Source organism: Buteo buteo, chromosome 3 (genome assembly GCF_964188355.1).
Source record: "Buteo buteo chromosome 3, bButBut1.hap1.1, whole genome shotgun sequence".
NCBI lineage: Eukaryota > Metazoa > Chordata > Aves > Accipitriformes > Accipitridae > Buteo > Buteo buteo.
Window position 1 is genome coordinate 72,918,310 of NC_134173.1, and position 21,487 is coordinate 72,939,796.

Below are 21,487 nucleotides of genomic sequence, written 5' to 3' on the forward strand. Positions count from 1 at the left end.
TGGAGCAAGGAGCTCAACATCTTCTGGAAGCACCAAATGCATCCACTTCAGAGATATGGATGAAGTGTTATGAACTCAAGATTGCTCTCTACTGCACACATGCTGGAGCACAAAGATCTTGTTGCTTTTATCACCTCAATGGACGTGCCCTACTCATAGGTGCTTCTGAAACCCCATCTAAAGCTGTTGAATCTGAGTAGGAAAGTAATGGGAAATAGAGGGATATCCTTCTGCATACTCGGATGAGGCTCACTGCCTTATGTGGAGGGGAAAAGGAAAAAGAAAATCCAGAATTGGGCATGCATTTCCACTCATGCTAAAGAACTGGGCAGGAAATAACAAAACCACAACATCACTTCTAGCAGAGAGGGAAACATAAGGCTGCCCTGAAAACTCTAACAACTCTGTAAAATAATGAGGTCAAAATTGCTGCTGAGAGTAGTGAATAATTATTTTGCAGGTAACAGGGTTGGGGTCATTCGATTGGCACTTTCTGAGTCAATTCTACATCTCCGGGGTCAGAAAACCAGCATCTACACAAACATATTGACATTTCTCATCACCTTTCTTAGGTGAGGAAGCTTTCCTGAGCCAAACTACTCTCTGCTTCCTTCTACTCCCACTATGAGGGTTAAACTGAGAGCAGAGGAGCTATAACCAGACACAATTTAACACTCAGTTATACCCATTTCAGACTGAAGCAACATCAGAAAAGTGAAACATTTAAATGCATATAAGCTTCATTTATGCACAAACGAAATAAATATTAGGCCAACAGCCCTGATATTTCCAGCACAGGGGGCCCAAGGAGGAATTAAGAAATGTGGGTCCAAACGCCTCCCATGCATCCCAGCCCAACTCACCTTTTCTCCTTTGGTCCCACTGGCACCTGGAGGGCCCGGGCTGCCAGCAGGGCCCTATAAACAAGTAAAATGGAGAGAAAAATCTTTGGTTTACATAGTGCAGGTCATCAGTTGCCATTCCCTTAAAGTACAGGAGAAACATAAGGCTGCAGGTTTGGGTGTCGGCAGCACAGTTACGTCCCATTGCACTGGCATAGAAGCTAATACAACACATGAGGCTGCTTTGGCTCTGCTGCATAGAGAGGAAGGGGAATAAGGATGGAGATGTCACAGCAACCACGATAACAGCAATCCAATTTCAGATGGTTCAGAAGGATTGCAGTTCAGGGAGTACATCAGTGTCAAACACAAAATTTAGGATAAAATTCAGGCATGAAGATTTGCCCGCTGCTAGGTGTCTAGACATGAAAAAGGCAAAAAACCTTTCAGAAAAACCCAACTTCTGTAATAGGGTGTCACTTGGAGAAATTGTTCCTTAGATGTAGTAAAAAATCAGCATCCACCTTCACATCCCTCTGCAATTTCTCACTTCATCTACATTTGCTGCAAGCATAAACCAGTCCTGTAAACCATGTAATGGGCATAGTGAACATAGTTCATTGTGATTTCAGTGCCACATCTAGCACTGGAAAACATTTCCATCTTGTAAGGATAGTGATAAACACTAACTAGACGAATACTTCTCGGTAGAGGGTAAACCGTGGCTGAGGAACAGAGCGGAGAGAAAGTGATGATTAACTGTCAAATCCCCCATGAAGAAGCAGAAGAACATTTAGTGAAAAAATGTCTATAACCTCACACAGAGGAAGATGCAGATTTAACAAAAATTAAGACTGCTGATGATACTATACCTTACCATCTAAATACAAAAGACACATCTGATATGGAAACAAAAATACTTCCCAACAAAACCAAGTTGAAACTCTGGCTGCTATAAGAGCGAGAGCAAAGCAGTTGGGCAGCATGTGGCTGCCATGCTTGTCAAGTACATTCAGGTCAGACCCCAGCAGCCACTTTGTGTGAGCTGCAGGATCAACCACCTGAAGACAAACTATCCTGAGGATTTGACGTGCAGCTCCTCCACCTCTGCAACTGCAAAAACATGCCTCCAGATGATCCCTTCCAGAGAGGGAAACAGCAAGGTCTAGTGAATAGGATGCAGACATAGCAGCCTGCAGGCTTCAGGCTCAAGGGTGGCAGTGATTAGCTGCGTGGCTTTTGCAAATCACTTTTTAGCCTCTGCTTCTTACTCTGTCCTATGCTATTTAGACCAGAAGATCCTTGGGAGTAAAGGATGCCTCTCATTAGGTATCATAACCTGGGTGATGAAAACGGTCTTGTGGGATCTACAGATAGCAGCTTTAGACAAAGCATTATCTGTCTAATCAGCAGAAATGTACTGATCTTTTAGACCATTTTCTGGTTTCATCTCGTCTTAAAAATGTAAATAGTTCCAAGCCTTTCTTATTGAAAACAAACCAAATATATTAAAACCAGTTCTCTACCTTTCACGCTGTGGGAGGGAAAAAAAAGCTTTTAAAAATCAGGCTTAAACAACTGAATTTTTATATGTGCTTCCTTATGTCTTTAATGAAAATTAAGACAAACAGCTAACCTATCCTGTTTAAAGGACTGGCATTTCCTTTAAGTGTATAGTGCATTACAATTTAATTCTAAAACCAAACAAACAGAAAAAAGAAAACTGTGATCCTTAGAATAGGGAGTTCAAAAACTGCTGATGCAGCAGGGTCTTGCCATGACTCAGCAGCCACCCAGGATGTCTCAGTTTTAGAGTCAACCTCCACTTGTTCCAAAGAAAAGCCTCATAGCTGTTGAGTATTTGCCACATACCTGTTTCCCCTCCACACCCGGCTTTCCAGGGAACCCATCTAGGCCTTGCTCTCCCTAGAAAAAGAAGAGAAAGAACCACTATAGCTCAAATCCATGGTGTTTAGGTCACCACTGTACAAGAGATGTCCATGTTATCCACTCCATGAGTAAGGAATGAGAGAGATTCAAGCCAGCCCAATAGAGAAAATGGCTAAAGTCCCCAAATTTGTACTACGAAATGTTGCTGCAACCAGAAGCAGTTGTGTGCTAGTTTTCCACAACGGCATCCTTCCTCTGCTTGCTGAGGTGGGTTCATGTAAACTGGACAAAGTGCACTAGGAGAACATTTAGCCCGGAATAGCTCTTACAAAAAATAATGAATCCACCATCCAGCAATAGCTCATTTTTACCCAGTTAAGAAAAACCTTTCATTTCTCACCCTTGCTTTCTGTAACCTGGGGGAACAATTAAACTATTCCTATATGTCTTCAGAGTTGGGCAGTGCACAAAGTCCACAGGCAATCTATTCCACTACTTTATTTTTAATACCTGAAGATACGTTTTTTTCTCCCCTGTATCTAAACCTGACTTTTTCTTGCTACGGTTTCAGACTAGTACGTCTTTCCCTAACCCACCACAGAGAACAGACTGTTCCCTTCATCTTTATAATGGCCTTTTATGTATCTGAAGACTTACAAGACTCCCCCTTCAAACTTCTCTAGAGTGAACAACCTCAATACTTTCAACTTTTCTTCATGGACATGTTTTTCAGACCCGTGATCATTTTTGTTGCTTTCATTTGTGCACTTCCCGATTTTTTCCACATCTTCATTGTAGCTAGGTGCCCGAAACTGTACATAGCTGAGGCTAACTTTGAGCAAAAAGATTATTTAATGTTTTATAGAGTACAGCTCCTTAATCAGTTGCTCCCGATCCGTAGCAGTGCGCAATTTCTTCTCCTACACATACAAAGCATCCTGCAGCTGCCCCTTCTCAATGTTATTTTCTGCTTTGGGGGATTATGCTTTCAAGATGATTTTGAATTCTGACCCCGACCTCTACCATACTTCCACATTCAAGTTTAACATATTCCATATTTTATAATCCAGGTCCTTGATGGAGATGATGACTAGATCAATGACATACTCCCTACTGAACTTCACTCTTCTCTTACAGATTGTGTCCCTTGCCCATTCCAGCCTCTTTAGTTTAAAACTCTTTGAAATAGGGACTTTCTCTTGCTCTGTAAAATGCTTAAAGCTTTGGAAAATGAAACATTGATTTTGCTTGGATCCTGCACACAAAGCTGAATATAAATTATCAAATATGCACACACAGTGCCACTGTTAACATAAATGTGCATGTAAAAACAAATTTTACAAGTACAAGGAGTGACAGCAAAATATTAGCTTTACTCTATTTTTTTTAATGTTTCAGACATTTTAATTCTGATTACTATCCCACAGGATCCCAGTTAGACCTCTGTTATTATCTGCAAACCAACACTTAACGGCACTGGATTTAATTAGCTCCTTTTGAAAACGACATTGATTCAGCAAGTCAGAAATGGATTTGCAAATCAATTTATTTCTTTTTCGCCTTTAAAAAGTCAATCAGTCTTGTAACATAACTGTTATTTCGAAATTAGGTATCCAAGGAATGAAATTACAGAGACCTGTACCCTACAGAAAGCAGCTGAGAACCAGCATCAGACACCCAGATCTACTTGCTTTTGTGGCAATAGTTTCCACATTAAATGGTTTCCTTTGCACTGACGGAACTACGAGTATCCTGAATTTGAAACTTTCAGTAAGCAACAGTCTGGTGGATTGCTGACAAAATGTGCAGTGTATTCTCAGGAGAATTTTTAACATCGATACACTGCAGCAACGAGTACTTCACACATGCTGTTTTAGCTGCCAAAACAGAAAAGTGTCAATGTTCTTACTGCTAGTAATGGGGGCTGGGAAAGGCAAATGTATTATTTATACAAATGTATACAATAAAGCTGTTTGAAAACATGCCAAACGATTGTGCTTTCAGCTGTTTCTTCAGAAAAATCTGTCATTATAAATATTTTTCATTTTTTTTTCCATTCTTTAAAAAAGGCTATTTAGAGAATAGGGTTTTTTTTTCCAAAAGAAAGAACAAAACCAATAAAGTTTATTCGCAAATTTTCACATTAAGACTCCATTTCCTTCTCCTGTGCTCTACTGTTTTTTTTCTGCTTTTATCCAGTGGAACAAAATGGTGAACAGTCATAAGCAACCAGGGGAAATCCCAATTCCACAGAAACTTTAGTGCTGTTTTCTGACCTCTATCAGTTACAAAGTGTAATGATTTATCGGAAAAATGATTCCCTAAGAGTCTGCAGGGCCCTGGGAAAAATTGAAGGAGAGCAAACCCACTGCACAGAGGGACCTGGCAGCAGCAGACCAGCCCTGCTGCCTCCTTACACGACCTTTTCTCCAACACAACAGACAAGGATTTACAGGATGCACACAAGCAGCAAAAGCAATGCCCCATGTCATGTTGAACGTGCCTAAATTAACATGCCAGGTATCACATACATATATGGTGTATGTTGGCAGGGAAGTGCATCATGCTTGTCTCTGTGGAGTCTGTTCTGGGCTCTACAGCGAGCTCGCTGGATGCAAAAGGACACAAGATATCAGTCATATTGTGCAGTGGCTCTCCTAAAGTGCAGGTGTAACCCATACTAGTGGATTTGAGAACCTCACTATAAAACCTCAATACTTACATCTGAGGTCCCAGGATATAAGAACGCAGCGAGATGTATTATGGGATATTTAGCCTTTTTTTGATACTAGGGTGTAGATTCGATAGACCAATACTTAGTGCATGGGCTAATGCTCTCAAGTGATATATATAATAAACTTTTCTCCTCAGGCACAAAGAGACACAGGTTGCGTAGGTGTCAGTATTCAAGTTACAGAGTGAAAAGCAGACAAGAAAATATTTGGCCTGCTGAATTTACGCCCACTGTTTTCACAGTAGTACTGACTGGTAGAAGTTCAAGCAATGGCAGTGGGTGCTCTGAGACCATCATTAAAGCCTGGAAAAAATCAAAGTACAATTGTTGTAGCAGAGATCTGGCTGCTTCAGGAAGAAAAAAAAAAAGGGGGGGGCTCTAATTGTGCATATCCTTTTAATGAAACAAAACCTAATTCATTTCTTCCCCACTTTAATCTTCCTCTAGCTTAGTCAGCTGCCTGCCCACACACAGCTCCAGCTTCCTCTCCCATCACGGTGATGTCAGAAAGATGGATTTTCTTCCGGGAGCCAAATATTCCAGCAGATTAGACAACCTCGCCTCCAAAAAAGCAGCAGAGGCGCGCTGGCTAGACACAACACACTGAGCCAGCCCTGCAAAGGGCTGAGGCAAAAGCACAAAGAAGATGAAGTACAATCCAGCCTTTTGCTCTAGCCATAGCAGCAAGGATAGATAATACGAAACTTGGTTGTGGCTACTCCATCATAAACAACAAAATGGACACTGGGAATAGACACCTTAACACATGGTAAAGCAAAACACAATATCTCACACTAAGGGTATACTGATCATTTTTCCCAGTAGGCAAAAGCTTGGTGTAAATCTCTGTGTTTCTTCTCCAGAAGGAGATGGAAAATGAGAAATGGGAACCAGGCCATGCTAGCAAGCTAATAACTCCCTCCTTTGGACAAACACATATAGCCAGGTATCACTAAAGATAGCCTGAACACAGGCAAAGCTGCCAGACCAGCACTGAGATATTCCTGTCCCAGGACCAGCTTGAGACATAAGCAAGACAGGACATTGCTCAGGGCTGCAAGCCACTCAGAGCTGGCAAGAAATGCCCTGCTGCCTGTTTTGCATGCATGAGAAAAGGGGTGACTTGGGTCCGACTGAGAGTCTGGTGATGCCCCATCTCCAGTTGCTTGCTGGGGCACAGGAGTGCACCAGCACCCACTTCTCCGGGCACAGGAGTGCACCAGCATCCACTTCGCCTGGCAGGGACAGCAAAATGCATCTGTGATGGCATTGCTGGGGAGCCTTGAGCACCACCTGGCAAGTCTGCAGCAGAAACATATCTGAGATCTCTCTGAACACAATGAGCAAACTGAAATAATAAAGACATTGTGTTTGCCCAGCTCTCCTTTTAAATGCTTATTCCAGGTATAATAGACACTTGGTCTCTTTCTTGAACCATAAACGTGGTTCAAATTCCAGAGTGTCTTGTGCTCTGTAAAACAACTATTCCCAGACAGGAGAGAGCAGAGAACTGAAAAGCAGCACCAGTTGGATGAAGCCTTTAACATAGAAACTACCTGATACTAACACTGAGCTTATGGTGTTGGGAGAAGACAGAAGCATAGGAAGTTGGATAATCTGAGCAACTGCAGGGAGACAGGGAAATGCTGGATGCAGACATGGTCAGCAGCAGTCAGTGGTCATTCACAACTCTCAGACAGGGCACACAATGTGGACACCCTGCTAGATCTCCCCAGTGGCATACCTTCACTCCTCCTCTCTCTCCTCCATCCCTGGCTACACATAGAAAAGAAGTCCCTAAATGTGTGCTTAGTAGACAGCAGAGATCCGTAAAGCCCTTCTGCACTCCCATAGGAGGTCATTCCCAGACACCACCAGGAGCTGCAGTGCAGTGAGGAAACTCCATCATCAATCACCCTCTGGAGCTGCTGGCCTGGCAGCCTGCCCCACCTAACATGAAAAGGCAAAGAGCAGCCTGGCTTTTCCTAGCATGCAGCAGGAATACCTTGTCGCCTCTGGTTCCCTTTTCTCCTCTTTCTCCTTGTAGACCCTAAAAATAAGAAGAAAAAGAGATTATAAAGCTCAATCCAAGTAGAGGCATAGTTATCTCCTCTAATTAGTCACCAAATCACTGTGCATGTCTGCACAATCTATTCAAGTGAACCTCAAGGACATTTCCCATGTTGCCAGTCCTCAAAGTTGGCCACAAGCATGGTCTAAGCAGACTTACAGAGCAGGGATGGCCTGTGGGCCCAAGAACGCCTGTAATATTATATTGCCTGCAGACACATGACCCTCCTGCCAACAGCAGTGTGGAGGAACAGGGAACACACCACAGCTGCAGATGGTCTGGAAAACAACCAATGCTCTGCATTTTTCATGTTGCTCGTAAACAATGAGGACTTAGGTAGAGGACGATACTGATGGAAAAACCTATCGCATAAACAAGCAAGACTGCCCATTCTTGGTGGGTTTGGATGCAGTAGCTAGGCAGACAGCAGGTACCTCTGAAAACTGGCAAATGGTAGACAATCCCTGTCCTAGAGGCCCAAGCACATTTTTGTGCTGTGATTCCAATGCCAGTGTTCATCTGGACTGCATAATTCATCTCCTCCCAGGTACACCAAAACCATTTGCTGGGGCTTAGCTAGAAGACAGACAGCAATGCTAACACAGGCAATTGACTCAATGGGCAGGAACGGATTTCACCTTCCTGTGGTACGGCAAGCACCTTGTATTTTACCTTTATTGTAGCAATGGAGCAACCAACCAGTAGCTACAGGCAGACGAATACGCTCAGTAAAACTGCCAAAGCTTAAAATGCTTCTTATTCTAATAATACATTTGTATTTAAACTTCAATTTGTTTTACGCTATAGCAGAGGCTTATCTTCAAACTAATCAGAGCTACATGTCTGGGTTTATTTGGCCCTTAGGATGATTTAGATAATTAAGATTTTCAGATATCAGGCCATGGTTGACTGTGAGGAAACTCTGTACAGCCCTGACCATCTCTAATAACCCAAACTGAGCCTGCACAACTTCCCACACTGCCAAGAAATAACCCTACTATTCCCAAAAAGCAAATGGCAGGAGGCTCAAAAATACAACTCCTTTAATGCACTAATAACTATGGGGCCCTCATGTAGACTGAGTAGATGATTATCTCTTTGCTCCTCCCCAGCAGCACAAGCCAAATGTCAATCTTATGATTGAAACGGACAGGACCCTCAGTAACAGTGCACCACATGAGAGCTTTGCTTCTCACACAAAAAGGTGACTCAAGGAGCAGGAAGGAAGTGTTCTCATAGCTTTGTCTGTTTATCTCATTAATACTGCAAGAGTCTACCACATGGGCAGGTAATGCCACCCCCATATTCATTGCATCATCTTCAAGCCTAATACAATTCAGCCTTAGACCATACAGGGAAACAGCATGCACCTGGGCAAAGACAAAAGTGCTCAAGCTCTTTTGAACAAATTGCACCCCTCTGTAGTGAGTTGTAAAGCAAGCCCTCGGCTGGCACAGGGAAATCTTTCAGTGCATGAGCACATCTGGTATGCCACTAAAGTGCACTCATGTATGGTCATAGAATCATAGAATACTTTGGGTTGGAAGGGACCTTTAAAGGTCATCTAGGCCAACCCCCCTGCAATGAGCAAGGACATCTTCAACTAGATCAGGTTGCTCAGAGCCCCGTCCAACCTGACCTTGAATGTTTCTAGGGATGGGGTATTTACCACCTCTCTAGGCAACCTGTTCCAGTGTTTCACCACCCTCATTGTAAAAAATTTCTTCCTTAAATCTAGTCTAAGTCTACCCTCTTTTAGTTTAAAACCATTACCCCTTGTCCAATTGCAACAGGCCCTACTAAAATGTCTGTCCCCATCTTTCTTAGAAGCCCCCTTTAAGTATTGAAAGGCCACAATAAGGTCTCCCTGGAGCCTTCCCTCCTCCAGGCTGAACAACCCCAACTCTTTCAGCCTTTCTTCATAGCAGAGGTGTTCCATCCCTCTGATCATTTTTGTGGCCCTCCTCTGGACCCTCTCCAACAGGTCCATGTCCTTCCTGTGCTGGGGACCCCAGAGCTGCACAGAGTACTCCAAGTGGGGTCTTACCAGAGTGGAGTCAAGGGGAGAATCACTTCCCTTGACCTACTGGTCACGCTTCTTTTGATGCAGCCCAGGATACATCTGGCTTTCTGGGCTGTGAGCGCACATTGCTGGATCACGTCCAGCTTTTCATCCACCAGTATCCCCGAGTCCTTCTCCACAGGGCTGCTCTCAATCCCTTCATCCCCCAGCCTGTATTGACAGTGGGGGTTGCTCCAACTCAGTCGGGTCCTTAAATCTCAGAAAATCCAATCAGCCTTTGCAACACCAGCTTAAAGGCTGTCTCCATAATTACCAAGGTGAGACCACAAGACAGAGATGCTAACTTGATTGAATCTGATTTATTTTGCTCTTGCTGTCTGCTCATTCAAGGCAGGTTCGTCCCCTGAGGCCAAAGGCTATTCCCTGACAGTTTTGAAAATATGATTGGAAGCTTGCTGAGAGGGTGGTATTTATTCTTGGTGTTATGATGAAGTTTTCAAGCACCATATAAATGGTGCATCAACACAGACCAAAGCAATTGCATTACAGTGGAAGCATCACAAAATCACTAGCTGTTATCTCAGTAATCAAGTCATTTCTACTGACATCTCTCTACTGGCTACAGGTCTGTTCTCATTTAAAGAAGTCAGAAGAAACTCAATGAAGGCAAGAAAATGTCACTATTTGGACATAGTACAGGTAAGTGGTCAGACATACCCTATACTGCTTAATATTAATACTAATACTAATAATAAATATCTGGGCAAAACACACTGAAAAAGTAGAGAAAGTTTCTAGAGGGTTAAAAATTTAACAAGAGACATGACTTACCGGTGCACCTACATAGCCTTTAATTCCTGGAGGACCCTGTTTTCCCTCAGATCCCTGGCAAGGAATTGAGATACAGTAAAACACCAGAAACTGTTTCACAGAAAAGACCAAGAATAAAATCAGTTATTCAGAAATGTAAGTTGCCCTCCTGGGCTCACAGGGGGCAGTTGAGGCTTCTTGACTGTCTCAGTGCTAACACAGAGAGCAGTGTCTGACTTCCCAGCTACTTACCCAAAGTGACACCCCAATGTTTTCTTCTGTTCCCAGTGCTCAGAAATTAGTAAGTTTTATCCTTCTGTTTCCAGTTTTGCCCTACAAAGGCAAACTGTCCTGTGCAAGTTCCTCTACAGGTTATTTTGGAAGTTTTGGCAACATCAGTTGTTGCCTGCCTGTTGTGTGCAGGGTGACTGAGCTTTGTCTTGGCTCCTGAACACAGCGTTGGTGGAACAAAGCACAAGCATGCATTGCTGCAAACACTGCAGCAAAGGCCATATCCCAGCATAGACGAAGCACAGACTTCAAAATGTTATATATTTCAAAGAGTAAATGAAAAGAAACAGATCTGAACTATATTGTCCAATGTTTGTTTTCAGCATAATTGGGAGAAATGCAGGAGGATCAGATACATTTCAGCAGTCCTTCAGCTGGTTGCACACTGACTTTCTCCCTGGAGAAGGTAAACTGAAACGGAGAAGACTCTCACTGTGTGCTTTTATGTGTCTTACAATGCCTGCAAATGGTCTGGATCCTCAGCTGAACAGGCTCAGCCCTCAGAGCCATCCTATGGAGACAGCCTGGGCCTGACAGGTTGACCATGAGAACTGTTTTGGCATCTTGTATCACCTATTTGACTGATTATTCTCTTACTTATCTCACTTACCTTGCCCCCATCTGGTTAACCCCTGTACTGGGTGGCTGTAGTGGATAAGGCTGTCAAAACTGACCAAGATTTTATTTTTAAATCATTTCTACATCTCATATTAATAGATGTTTCTTATTTTAAAAAAATAAAATTAGAAGTGCAAGATGTGTTTGCAATGAATTATTAGCAGAACTGAGGCTTTTTTGTCCCGATGCGAGTGCCCAGGAGGCTAGTCATGTCACACCGCTGTTTACACTTGCGTTACCCCAAATGACAATCTCATTTGGAGCAGTCGTTAAGCACAGTCCTGGCAGGCTGGCTGGACTGTACTTGGCTATGTTTCACCACTCTTAAAGGAATGCATTGCCAAAATTCCCTTCCCTCTGCCAGAGAGGACTCGACTTGTTAAAGCAGATGAAGCTGTGCCCTGAAGCAGCTCATCAGCCCATCTGTAAAGTGGCTGAACCTGTGTTAAGTATGGAAGCAAACCACATGGCAAACTCAGGGGAGAGATTCAAAAACAGGTTTACAAGAACTGGGTTTAAGCACAAGCAAAGGTGGCTCGGATCTGTACAACATCAGGCATGTGAGGACCTCTGCAAGGTCAGGAAGCAGTGCAAGTCCTCTAATGGCAGAGGGAGAGCAGCAGGCATGCACTTAATCTCTCCCTTCAGCCTGCAGAAAAATACTACTATCAAAGTCTAGGCAAAACCCCTACAGAAATAGAGGCCTGCTCCAAGTTGTCCAAATTATGAAAGTCCATAGTCAGTACCATTACATAAAATGTGGTTATAACACTCAGCAAAAATTATAGATAGAGAAACTGAGTTTGTCTGGACAAGAAGAGCTGCTGATCCTACTCTAGGCCTGTGCTGAGATCATGTCTGGTAAACCAGAGAAGCGTGAGACCTTCAACAGCTGAAGAAAACAGGAAGGAAATTTGTCAAAATGAAACTCTTACCTAATACTTTATATTTCAAAGGCTGGATTTTTTTTCCCCCCCTCTCTCTCTTTTTTCTATCAAGTGCAGATAACTGTCAGTTCAGATGGGAATGCTATAGCTATCTTAGTGCCATAGCAATGACAGCCACGAAAAATCTCTTTAACCTTTTATTAAAGAGACAGAAAAAAAAAGAAGGAAAAGGTTAAATATTTGCTGCAGGATTTTACAGGCTAAAGGGCCTGGTCTCAAAAATTGAAGCTTTGTTTCACTGCTATAATATCATACAGTGAGGGACCTAAGCTATGGCCTTTTTTCTCTGGACCCACTTACTCCATTTAAATTAACCTGCCAGGTCCCACATATTTATGTGGGGTATTTCTTGCCCCACATCTTGCCTTCTATAACCAGAAGCTCCAACACTGATTAGCACAAGGCTGCCTTTGAGAGCTTTTCTTTGTTTCACCAGCTCATAGCCAGCAAGATCATACATCCCTCTTGGTGAGCAATGAAGTTTACCCACCAAGTCTGATGAAAAAGAAAAAAAAACAAACACCAGAACCCCCCACATTTTTACAATGAAGACACTGAGCTAGGAACAATCTCCCCTGGAGACTTTACTAAGCAGCAAAAGCAGTAAAACCAGAGAAGACATACTGATGCCATTTCATTTCTGTAACCCATGCATGTACCCTAACGGGCTCATCATCCATTACGGTACCTCTGTGGATTGAAGTCCTATTACCAGAAGTCTGCAAGACCCTTATCTGTGCGACTGGAAGCTTCACATAATTAACGAGGTCTATAAAAGCTGCGAGGCACCTCCTTAAAAGAAAGTGCTGGCAATTCCCACTGAGGCAAAAGACTGGAAATCCCACAGCCAAGCAGATAAACAGGGGGCTGTATTTCCTGGGGTGCAGGTACAGCTGCTGAGCATGCACTGCGCTTGCCTGGCTCAATGCAAATGAAGATGGATTGGGCTGGGAAGGACCACATCCCAACCGACCAGAGAAACTGCAAGGTAGCTCTCCATGGAGCCTGGGGTAGAGCCCAGAGCCACTGTATTAATACTGATGATAAAAATAAAAATAAGTGATCTGGCAACAAAAAAATCATTACTACGGTAATTGGAGATGTGACCTCTCTGATTGCCAACTCCACCCATCTCTACACACTGTGAGCTAGCTGGGCTTTACGCTGAGGAGTAAAGGAGTGTGGATCCATATATTAGATTTTAAAGCCCTGTCAGCAAAGTCAGGATTGTTTCTTAAAATAGCTCAGGCCAGAATCCAGCTCAAGGACACTGCACATAGCCAGTGCATCCCTTGAGGTAAATAAAAGTCACTGTGAAAGCACACGATCGTTTTATATTTAGCCACTGAAGCTGAGAGACTGGGGTTAGCCAAGCTCACCTTTTCCCTGGGAGCGCTTGGCACTGCTTAGTCAGACGTCTTTAGGTCCAGCCGCACCAGCACCTATCCTGCCCAACCCATAATTCTGAACTTCTGTTAAGCACTGCCTTATTACTTGGCTGAACTAGTAGGCGCCTGATGATCCTGGTGGGAAATATGAAGCATTTTCCAAGATCAAGCCTTTCTGCAGGTAGATGTAGACGCCTCAGTTTAGCTCGGTTTGTAAAAGCTTTGCAAAGCAAGGGTGAGGAACTTCATACTACAAGGAGCACCATATAGCCTACTGGTTTGTAACTCCACTATGGGAAACATGCAGGACAGAAAGAAAACATGTATTTATTTACATGATAGGAGAGATGCAGCTGACAGGCATTTGTGGATGATGAAATCAGTTCGTATCATCCACTCCCAAATGCCACTGAAGGACAAAACAGTATCCAGAATGCCTCCACTCAGCTCAGCCCAGCCCTGCTTTGCAGCTCTCATTTATCCCCTGCTGAACATGCAGCCATGCAGCTTCCACAATCAACCCCTTTGTGTTGCTGAAGGCAATACGGCTCCTGCAGAGAACTGTGGGATGGCTGCCAAGTATTTCCACTAAACCACAAACACACCATTAGTTCTGATACCCTCCTGATGAGACTTTAGGAAACGATGAACATTTCTCTCTATGAAAAAAAGACATTTTGGAGGAAGAGCTTCTCCATAGCTGAGGAACCCAGAAGGACCTATATAAATGAACTGCTTCATAGAGTCCTCTCAGACAGGCCCAAGTGACAATCTGGAAAGGTGTTCAGGTACTTAACTCCTATCTGAGGACAAAGGCATCAGTGAACTCAGTGGGAGATTTAGATGACTAGATATGACTCTTCCAGAAAGATGTGATGCTCAAAGGTCTTTGCTTGTACCAGAGCAGAGCTAGGTGAAGTAAATTTGGGCAATCAATCTGTTGTCCTTGCAGCACCTTTCATAGGCTGAACTGAACTTGGTGTGTACAATGTCCCTGAAAACGCACTTGACAATCCAGTGTACCATCTTCTTTTTGTGTTATAAGAACAAGACTGAAAACAGCTGATGGGTAGTTATCCCCTCAGTAACCAGGGAACAAGGCAATGAGAGCTGAGACTTTGAAAAGATGTTAAAGAATTGCTCATGAGAAGGGCTTCAAAATTTAGGCACGTTTCTGACACTCAGCTAAGTCTCACCAGATCTCCATTCAGAAGCACTTTGTTTGAAGCAAACTCAGTGATACAAGCATTGGCTCAAGTTCTGTATCACTTTGCCACTGTCTACTGGTACAAAATTGAAGCTCCCAAAATAGGCAGAAACATCCAGGCTAGGCTTTCTCCATGATTTTTTTTTTTTTTCCCAGTCATAGGGTAGGGATAATAATTCTCACCTGCATCTTTGTGAGAGTTGGGAAGTCTTACCAAAGATATTAAACAGGGCTTATGTACCCCAAAATATGTTCTCTTCACCTTCCCCAGCTATGTTGTTGATTGAACAAAAGGTATTTCTTTTTTTTACATACCTTGCCTAATTGCTGACACCTTAGCAGACCCCTGATGAAAATGAGCATTTTGAGTTTCTTCATTCACCAGTGAGAATATCAAAAGTCATAAACAAAAAGTAATTCAAGCAATCCACACACACAAAAAGTCAATGAAAAAAATATGCCTGCCCATGTAAAGAAAGAAATGGAAAGCTTACCTTTGGACCTGCTGGCCCAGGCAGTCCAAATGCTCCTGGCTGTCCTGGTTCACCCTGCAAGTAACAGTAATATCAGTGGTAAAAGCTAATCTTTTATATAAAAAGGCTAGGATGCCTTAAAACAGTCATTACATACAGCTTTAGAAAGGGAAGCTCTATGCAGTATCGACAGTCCTGAGTACTATTATCCAGGTCTGAAAGTTTGTGGTGTACTTTCTTCACAAAAATAAAAGCAGAAAGAGACAAACTGAAAACTGAAGCAGCTATTTATCTGCTCTTCAAACACAACCACCTAAGTAGCAAGAAATGAGTTCCCTAAGTTGTGAACAGCTTGCACCAACTACATTCTACAAACATGGACTCCTTGGAGATAACATTATGCACTTGTTCTTGAATAGTGACCTTTCAGTGCAATAAACACATCCTAGAAGAAATTCTGCAAGTCCAAATATGTCACTGTCCAATCCCAGACCATGCCATGTGTGGTGTGATGCGATGAAGTTGCATCCATTCTGGAAGCTATATTGGAAAATTATCACAGTTTTTCTAAAGTGGGACAAGTGTGGCACAAAACAGAATTGGGATGTAAGTAATGGGGAAAAAAGAGCTTTTCCACTGTGTATCACTACTTTTGTGTATGCCTGCCTTTCCCCAAGTTGCTCCAGTCACCACCAAATGACTGCCACAAAGGGTCAGTGAATGAGATGATAAAGGTCCACCATTGGGATGAAGATAATTCAAAGGGATGGTGATCAAGCAGAGGAAAGGAGGGAAACCTCTAAAACACTCTTATATAAGATACTGGAAAATGTGTTTGTGGTTTTATGCTTTAACTGTGGTCCTCTTAAAGGCAGTATTTGGTATGCTGCATCCTTCTTTGAGCTAATCCTGCACCTCTTCCTTTGCTCTTAGCTTTTTGGTATGCTGCATCCTTCTTTGAGCTAATCCTGCACCTCTTCCTTTGCTCTTAGCTTTTAGCAGTACACAAGAGGAGTTCAGGTCCTTGCTTCTGTGACCAAGACCCCTATTTCTCTAACCCCTGTCCGTTGTGGAAGCACAAGATGGCCTCCTGCACCCCCCTGCCATCTCCACTAGCCGATGACTCTGCCAGACTTAAAACAAATGGCCAGGCTCTGCAGCTATTAACCAACACAGCAACAGCAGCAGGTCCCAAACCACAGGCTGCCATGACTGCCCCCTTTCCCACCTTAATGGTAACAGAGCTGCCCTGGGAGCCTCCCAGGACAGCTAATCCATACGACACCTGCCATTGCTGCAAATGTATGAGGGAGAGTGCTGGGGCTATTAACTTCCTACCATTTGTTTCTGCTGTTCCTAAAATGGCCATACAAATCCCCAAGACATGTTCCATTCAATACAGATTGATTTTCACCGCCTGCCTTGCACTGAAAGGCAAGGATTACACGGGAGGAACACAAAAGCTTACGGCTTCTCCTTTTGCTCCGTCCTTCCCAGCAGGGCCAGGTGAGCCCAGGGACCCCTGTAACAATAACAGAATTATCATCAGCACAATATCAACACCCGTTGCAAGTGCAAGTACTTAAGTAATGCATGAAGACAAGAATAAGGAATGAGAAGAATCATTTCAATACAAACATTTATTATTTACACTCTCTGGAAGAGCTGCTGCTGACATGAACACACTATGACCGATTGATGAGCTGTTAATGAGGAACTAGGCACCCTTGGCCACTTAACTCATTCAAGAATAAATTAATATAAAAGCTCTGCAGCTAATTAGACAGGTAACCATTGAGTCATCTTAATATCATCTCCCCTCAGCCTGTCTGTCCACCATTCCATTGTCTCAAAAAACTGCTGTTTTGTAACTAAACACTGATTTTTTTTTAGGGTTTTTTTTTTTTTTTCACTCTTTGCTTGTACAGCATCCATCCCAAAGCTCAGAAGCCTCTAGGCACAGCTATAATGCACATAAGTAATGAGTCTAAAAGCAAACAGAAAAGAAGCCTTGAAAAACTCAAGCAGTCCTCAGGAACTACCCTGGCCACCAGAAAGTCTCAGAGCTGTGAACGTGCAAAGCCATAGAAAACAAAAACAGAAAATCAGACGCCACTTTTGAAATCTTCCTATGCACCAGGACAAATGAAACTAAATATGTTGAGGCTGGCACCACCACAGCTAAGGGGGATAGCAGCAAATGTAGGGAAAAGGCAAGTTTTGCTGCATGCAGCTGGCAATTTAAAGAACAAATGGAGAATGGAAAGACAACAGACACAAAACAGGCAAGCCAATGTACATGGTGAAGAACTGGCTTGGTGTTTTTACCTCTAGGCACTGCAGCACTTTCTTTTGAAGTATATTGTAAAATAAGGCTCAAATGAGAAAGAGACATGGGCACTGCAAACTGCCACTCTGGGCTGTCATTACACTGAGCTGGTTTGTTGTCTATTACTTGGAAGGGGATTTTGTCTTGTGTATTACTTGAAGGGGGATTTTGCCTTGCAATCCTGAACATTTGCTACTTTACAAGAGGTGGAAAAGTTTCAATTCCTAAAATAACCCCTGCAAATTATGTTTAAGGCATTTCTGGCAAATGTGTCCAAAGTAAATACTAGTCAACAGAGCAAGCTTGGTGTAGGATAGGGGGTTTTTTTGATGATTTTTTTTTTTTTTTTTTTTAAGATGATGACACAGTAAGCAGCTAAAGGCCATCTCAGTCCAAAAGTTATTTATGTTCAGTGCAAGAAAGGACATGATAATCTCGGCCTTCTGTGTCTCAAATTGATGAAACACTGGTGTTTCTGTATGTGGATGCATTAGCACTGAGCTTCGATTCTGTTTCACCCTTCTGTTTTGGAGTTTTACAAAGTTTAGACAACGTTCATGCCCTTGAGATCTCTACACATTTGTCAAATGTGGCTGAGCATTGTCAACAGGTTTAAAGATTTTAAGGCGCACTTTGCCGAAAAATAGTACAACAATGCAGTCTCCTTTTCTTAGCATCTTGCTAACACAGAACAAGAAAACACAGAGGTAAAACAAAAGACTTAGAAGAGGGCCTGTTTTCATTAGCCTTCCACAATAGCTTTATAAACTTTTAAACTTTTCACAGTATAATTAATAAAGACTTGGACTTACTTTTTCTCCTTTATCCCCTTTCAGTCCAGGAAAGCCAGGGAGCCCTTCTTCACCCTACAACATCAATGGAAAAAACACCTCATATGAAATGCCATACCATTCTATGACATATTTATGTATTTTAGACAGCACAGTTATCATCTGTTGAGAGTTGAGGCCAACTTCTCCTTGCTGTAACAATGCTGTTCTCAGTCACCTGTAACTTGCCCATGTTTGAATAGCATCACTTTCAATTTTCCATTCCAGCATCTTCCTCTGTCTGGTCCCTCCTTCCCCTCCTTTTTGTAAATACCATCCAAAACCAGTCTTTCTCCAAGAACAAGATTAGAGACCTATCGTTGTTAAATAAAACTATTTGAAACATAGAAACATTTCACTGAGAAACTCTCCTGTTGCCACATTTCAAAGCATGAGGACTTGAAATTTGGCATGGCCAACTTACTGCCACACAATTTCCAATGGTGTGGAAATTTTTTTAAAAACCCAACTGTGGGAATTTATTCCCCTTTACCTGCTCACATATGCCCAAATGTAAGTTTGGAAGCCACTCCATTTAGACCTTATCAATAGGTACTTCTCATAGTCAAGATCTAACTTCACCAAAGATTCAGAGTAGGTTTCAGTCAGACCTCTGTGAACAGAGCAGGATTATGCCTGCTGTCATGGGGTACTTGGTCGTGATCCAGCAGCCTGGCTACACCTGTCCTGCATATTCATGCTCCAACTGATGGCACGCAGGTTCCAGCATCACTGAATTTTACAAGAGAGAGAATCATAGAATCATTTAGGTTGGAAAAGACCTTTAAGATCATCGAGTCCAACCGTCAACCCAACAGCACCATGCCTACTAAACCATATCCTGAAGTGCCTTGTCCACGCGGTTTTTGAACACCTCCAGGGATGGTGACACCGCCACTTCCCTGGGCAGCCTGTTCCAGTGCTTGACAACCCTTTCAGTAAAGAAATTTTTCCTAATATCCAACCTAAACCTCCTCTGCCACAACTTGAGGCCATTTCCTCTCATCCTATCACTTGTTACTTGGGAGAAGAGACCAACACCCACCTCACTACAACCCCCCTTCAGGTAGTTGTACAGAGTGATAAGGTCTCCCCTCAGCATCCTTTTCTCCAGACTGAACAACCCCAGTTCCCTCAGCTGCTCCTCATAAGACTTGTGCTCCAGGCCCTTCACCAGCTTCGTTGCCCTTCTCTGAACACACTCCAGCACCTCCATGTCTTTCCTGTAGTGAGGGGCCCAAAACTGAACACAGTACTCAAGGCGTGGCCTCACCAGTGCCCAGTACAGGGGGACAATCACCTCCCCACTCCTGCTGGCCACACTATTTCTGATACAAGCCAGGATGCCATTGGCCTTCTCGGCCACCTGGGCACACTGCTGGCTCGTATTCAGCCGGCTGTCGACCAACATCCCCAGGTCCTTTTTCCACCAGGCAGCTTTCCAGCCACTCTTCCCCAAGCCTGTAGCGTGTTGGCAAGATGTAGGCATGAGTCCTTTAATGGACTGTTACTGGTGTCTCCTTTATCTGAACCAGTGGACATCTGTCTATGGGATGTAAAACCACTAGCAGTGCTGGCAAATGACATGCCACAAAGCCTGCGGTTCCATAGCAAAGTGTGCAGCATAGGTAGGAGAAAGATTTGTGTCTTTTCTATGCAAAGTAAAGGAATATGTTTAATAGGCTTCTTCTCTTGCCTTTTTTTTTTTTTTTTTTCCTTTCTTTTTCTCCATGAAGCAGCAACTGCTTGGCATAGCTGAACAAATTAATCCTAGCATCAGTCAATAAGTTTGATGCACAGTGCTCACAGAGCCATTCATGCTGGACAGGACCTCGCAGGGTTTCTAGTCCAATCTCCCACTGAAAGCATCATCAACAGTGAATTCAGACCAAGTTGTTCAGGGTTTATCCAATTTGGTGTTGAAAACCTCCAAAAATATGGTTACTCCTCTTCCCAGATGCAAACGGTAACTCACCTCCTAAGCCAATAGCATTCCAGAATAAAGGCTTTTTCTTTTGCATTTTTTATTAACTAAAGCAGCATGGTTTTGTGCTTTTGACTTTTAACAGATCTCAAGCAGCTGCCTACAAAGATGTGAAGCCCAGAGCAGATCTGTTGGTCCTCACAACCAAGAGGCTGCATGGGCATTTGCAGGAAAGCGCTGTAGACTCTATCCCACTTGGTGACCATACATACCAGTTCAGGTCAGCCTGAACCGCCACCCATGGACCAGGGTCACCAAGCAGGGAAGAAGGGCTTCAGGGATGCACTGTGCTCAGGGAATATGCGATCCAGCAAAGCCCAGCACTCCAAAAAGCTCACTGAAGACATTTTCTTCACTTGTATCTACTGCCACCGCCTCTCTCTTGATGCATAAACTGAAGCACCGCATGCCACACATCAGACAGCCTGGCACAGAGCTGACCCTTTACTGGAAATAAAGCTCGAGTTTTACCAGCTTGCAGGGGAAATCTTTGTGTATCTACCAGCTTTACAAGTTCCTCCCCAAGGAGAAAACTACACAGAAGCAACCTAGACTCTAGAGACAGGTTTAACATTCCCTGGAGAACCACCACTGAACCCCACCAGGCTACAGAGTGGAAAGGGATCCTACTTGTGCCCCTTCCACTGACTCCCCATCAACCCTGGTTAGCTGCTTTGTATCCCTCACTAAACAGAAAAACCTGTCAGACTAAGGGTAGGTTCAGCAGATGTTTGAAACTTAATAAAAGCACAAGAAGAGACCACGTTGCCCATATCAAAACACTCACCTTCACAAAGTGAACTAAGTAACCTACAGGAGTGAGCAGTGGAAGAGAGCAGGAAGCAGAAAAGCATTGATGCTGCTGTGTTGCATAGTGCCAAAGTAGCTGCGATAGGCAGGGCTGGGCATGCAACCAACAGCTTGCACCCTTAACTCACAGCCAGCTGCCAAAACCCCCACTGAGAGTGCAGCTAACTGGAATGGAGTCATGTTGCCAGAGTAATTTACTTAACCAAGCAACTTTTTTTTTTTTTTTTTTTTTTTTAACCA

General features: G+C 43.2%; 1 protein-coding gene across 1 annotated transcript in view; it reads right to left on the bottom strand.

The window, feature by feature from the left end:
• COL22A1 (collagen type XXII alpha 1 chain) overlaps positions 1-21,487 on the bottom strand; it is a 233,160-nt gene that overhangs the window by 89,768 nt on the left and 121,905 nt on the right. Inside the window, exons 13-19 of the mRNA XM_075024010.1 lie at positions 18,436-18,489; positions 16,763-16,816; positions 15,316-15,369; positions 10,392-10,445; positions 7,472-7,516; positions 2,715-2,768; positions 864-917 (exon numbers count right to left, since the gene is read on the bottom strand). Of these exons, the coding sequence (XP_074880111.1) occupies positions 864-917; positions 2,715-2,768; positions 7,472-7,516; positions 10,392-10,445; positions 15,316-15,369; positions 16,763-16,816; positions 18,436-18,489 (369 nt within the window). The remainder of the gene's footprint in view (positions 1-863; positions 918-2,714; positions 2,769-7,471; positions 7,517-10,391; positions 10,446-15,315; positions 15,370-16,762; positions 16,817-18,435; positions 18,490-21,487) is intronic.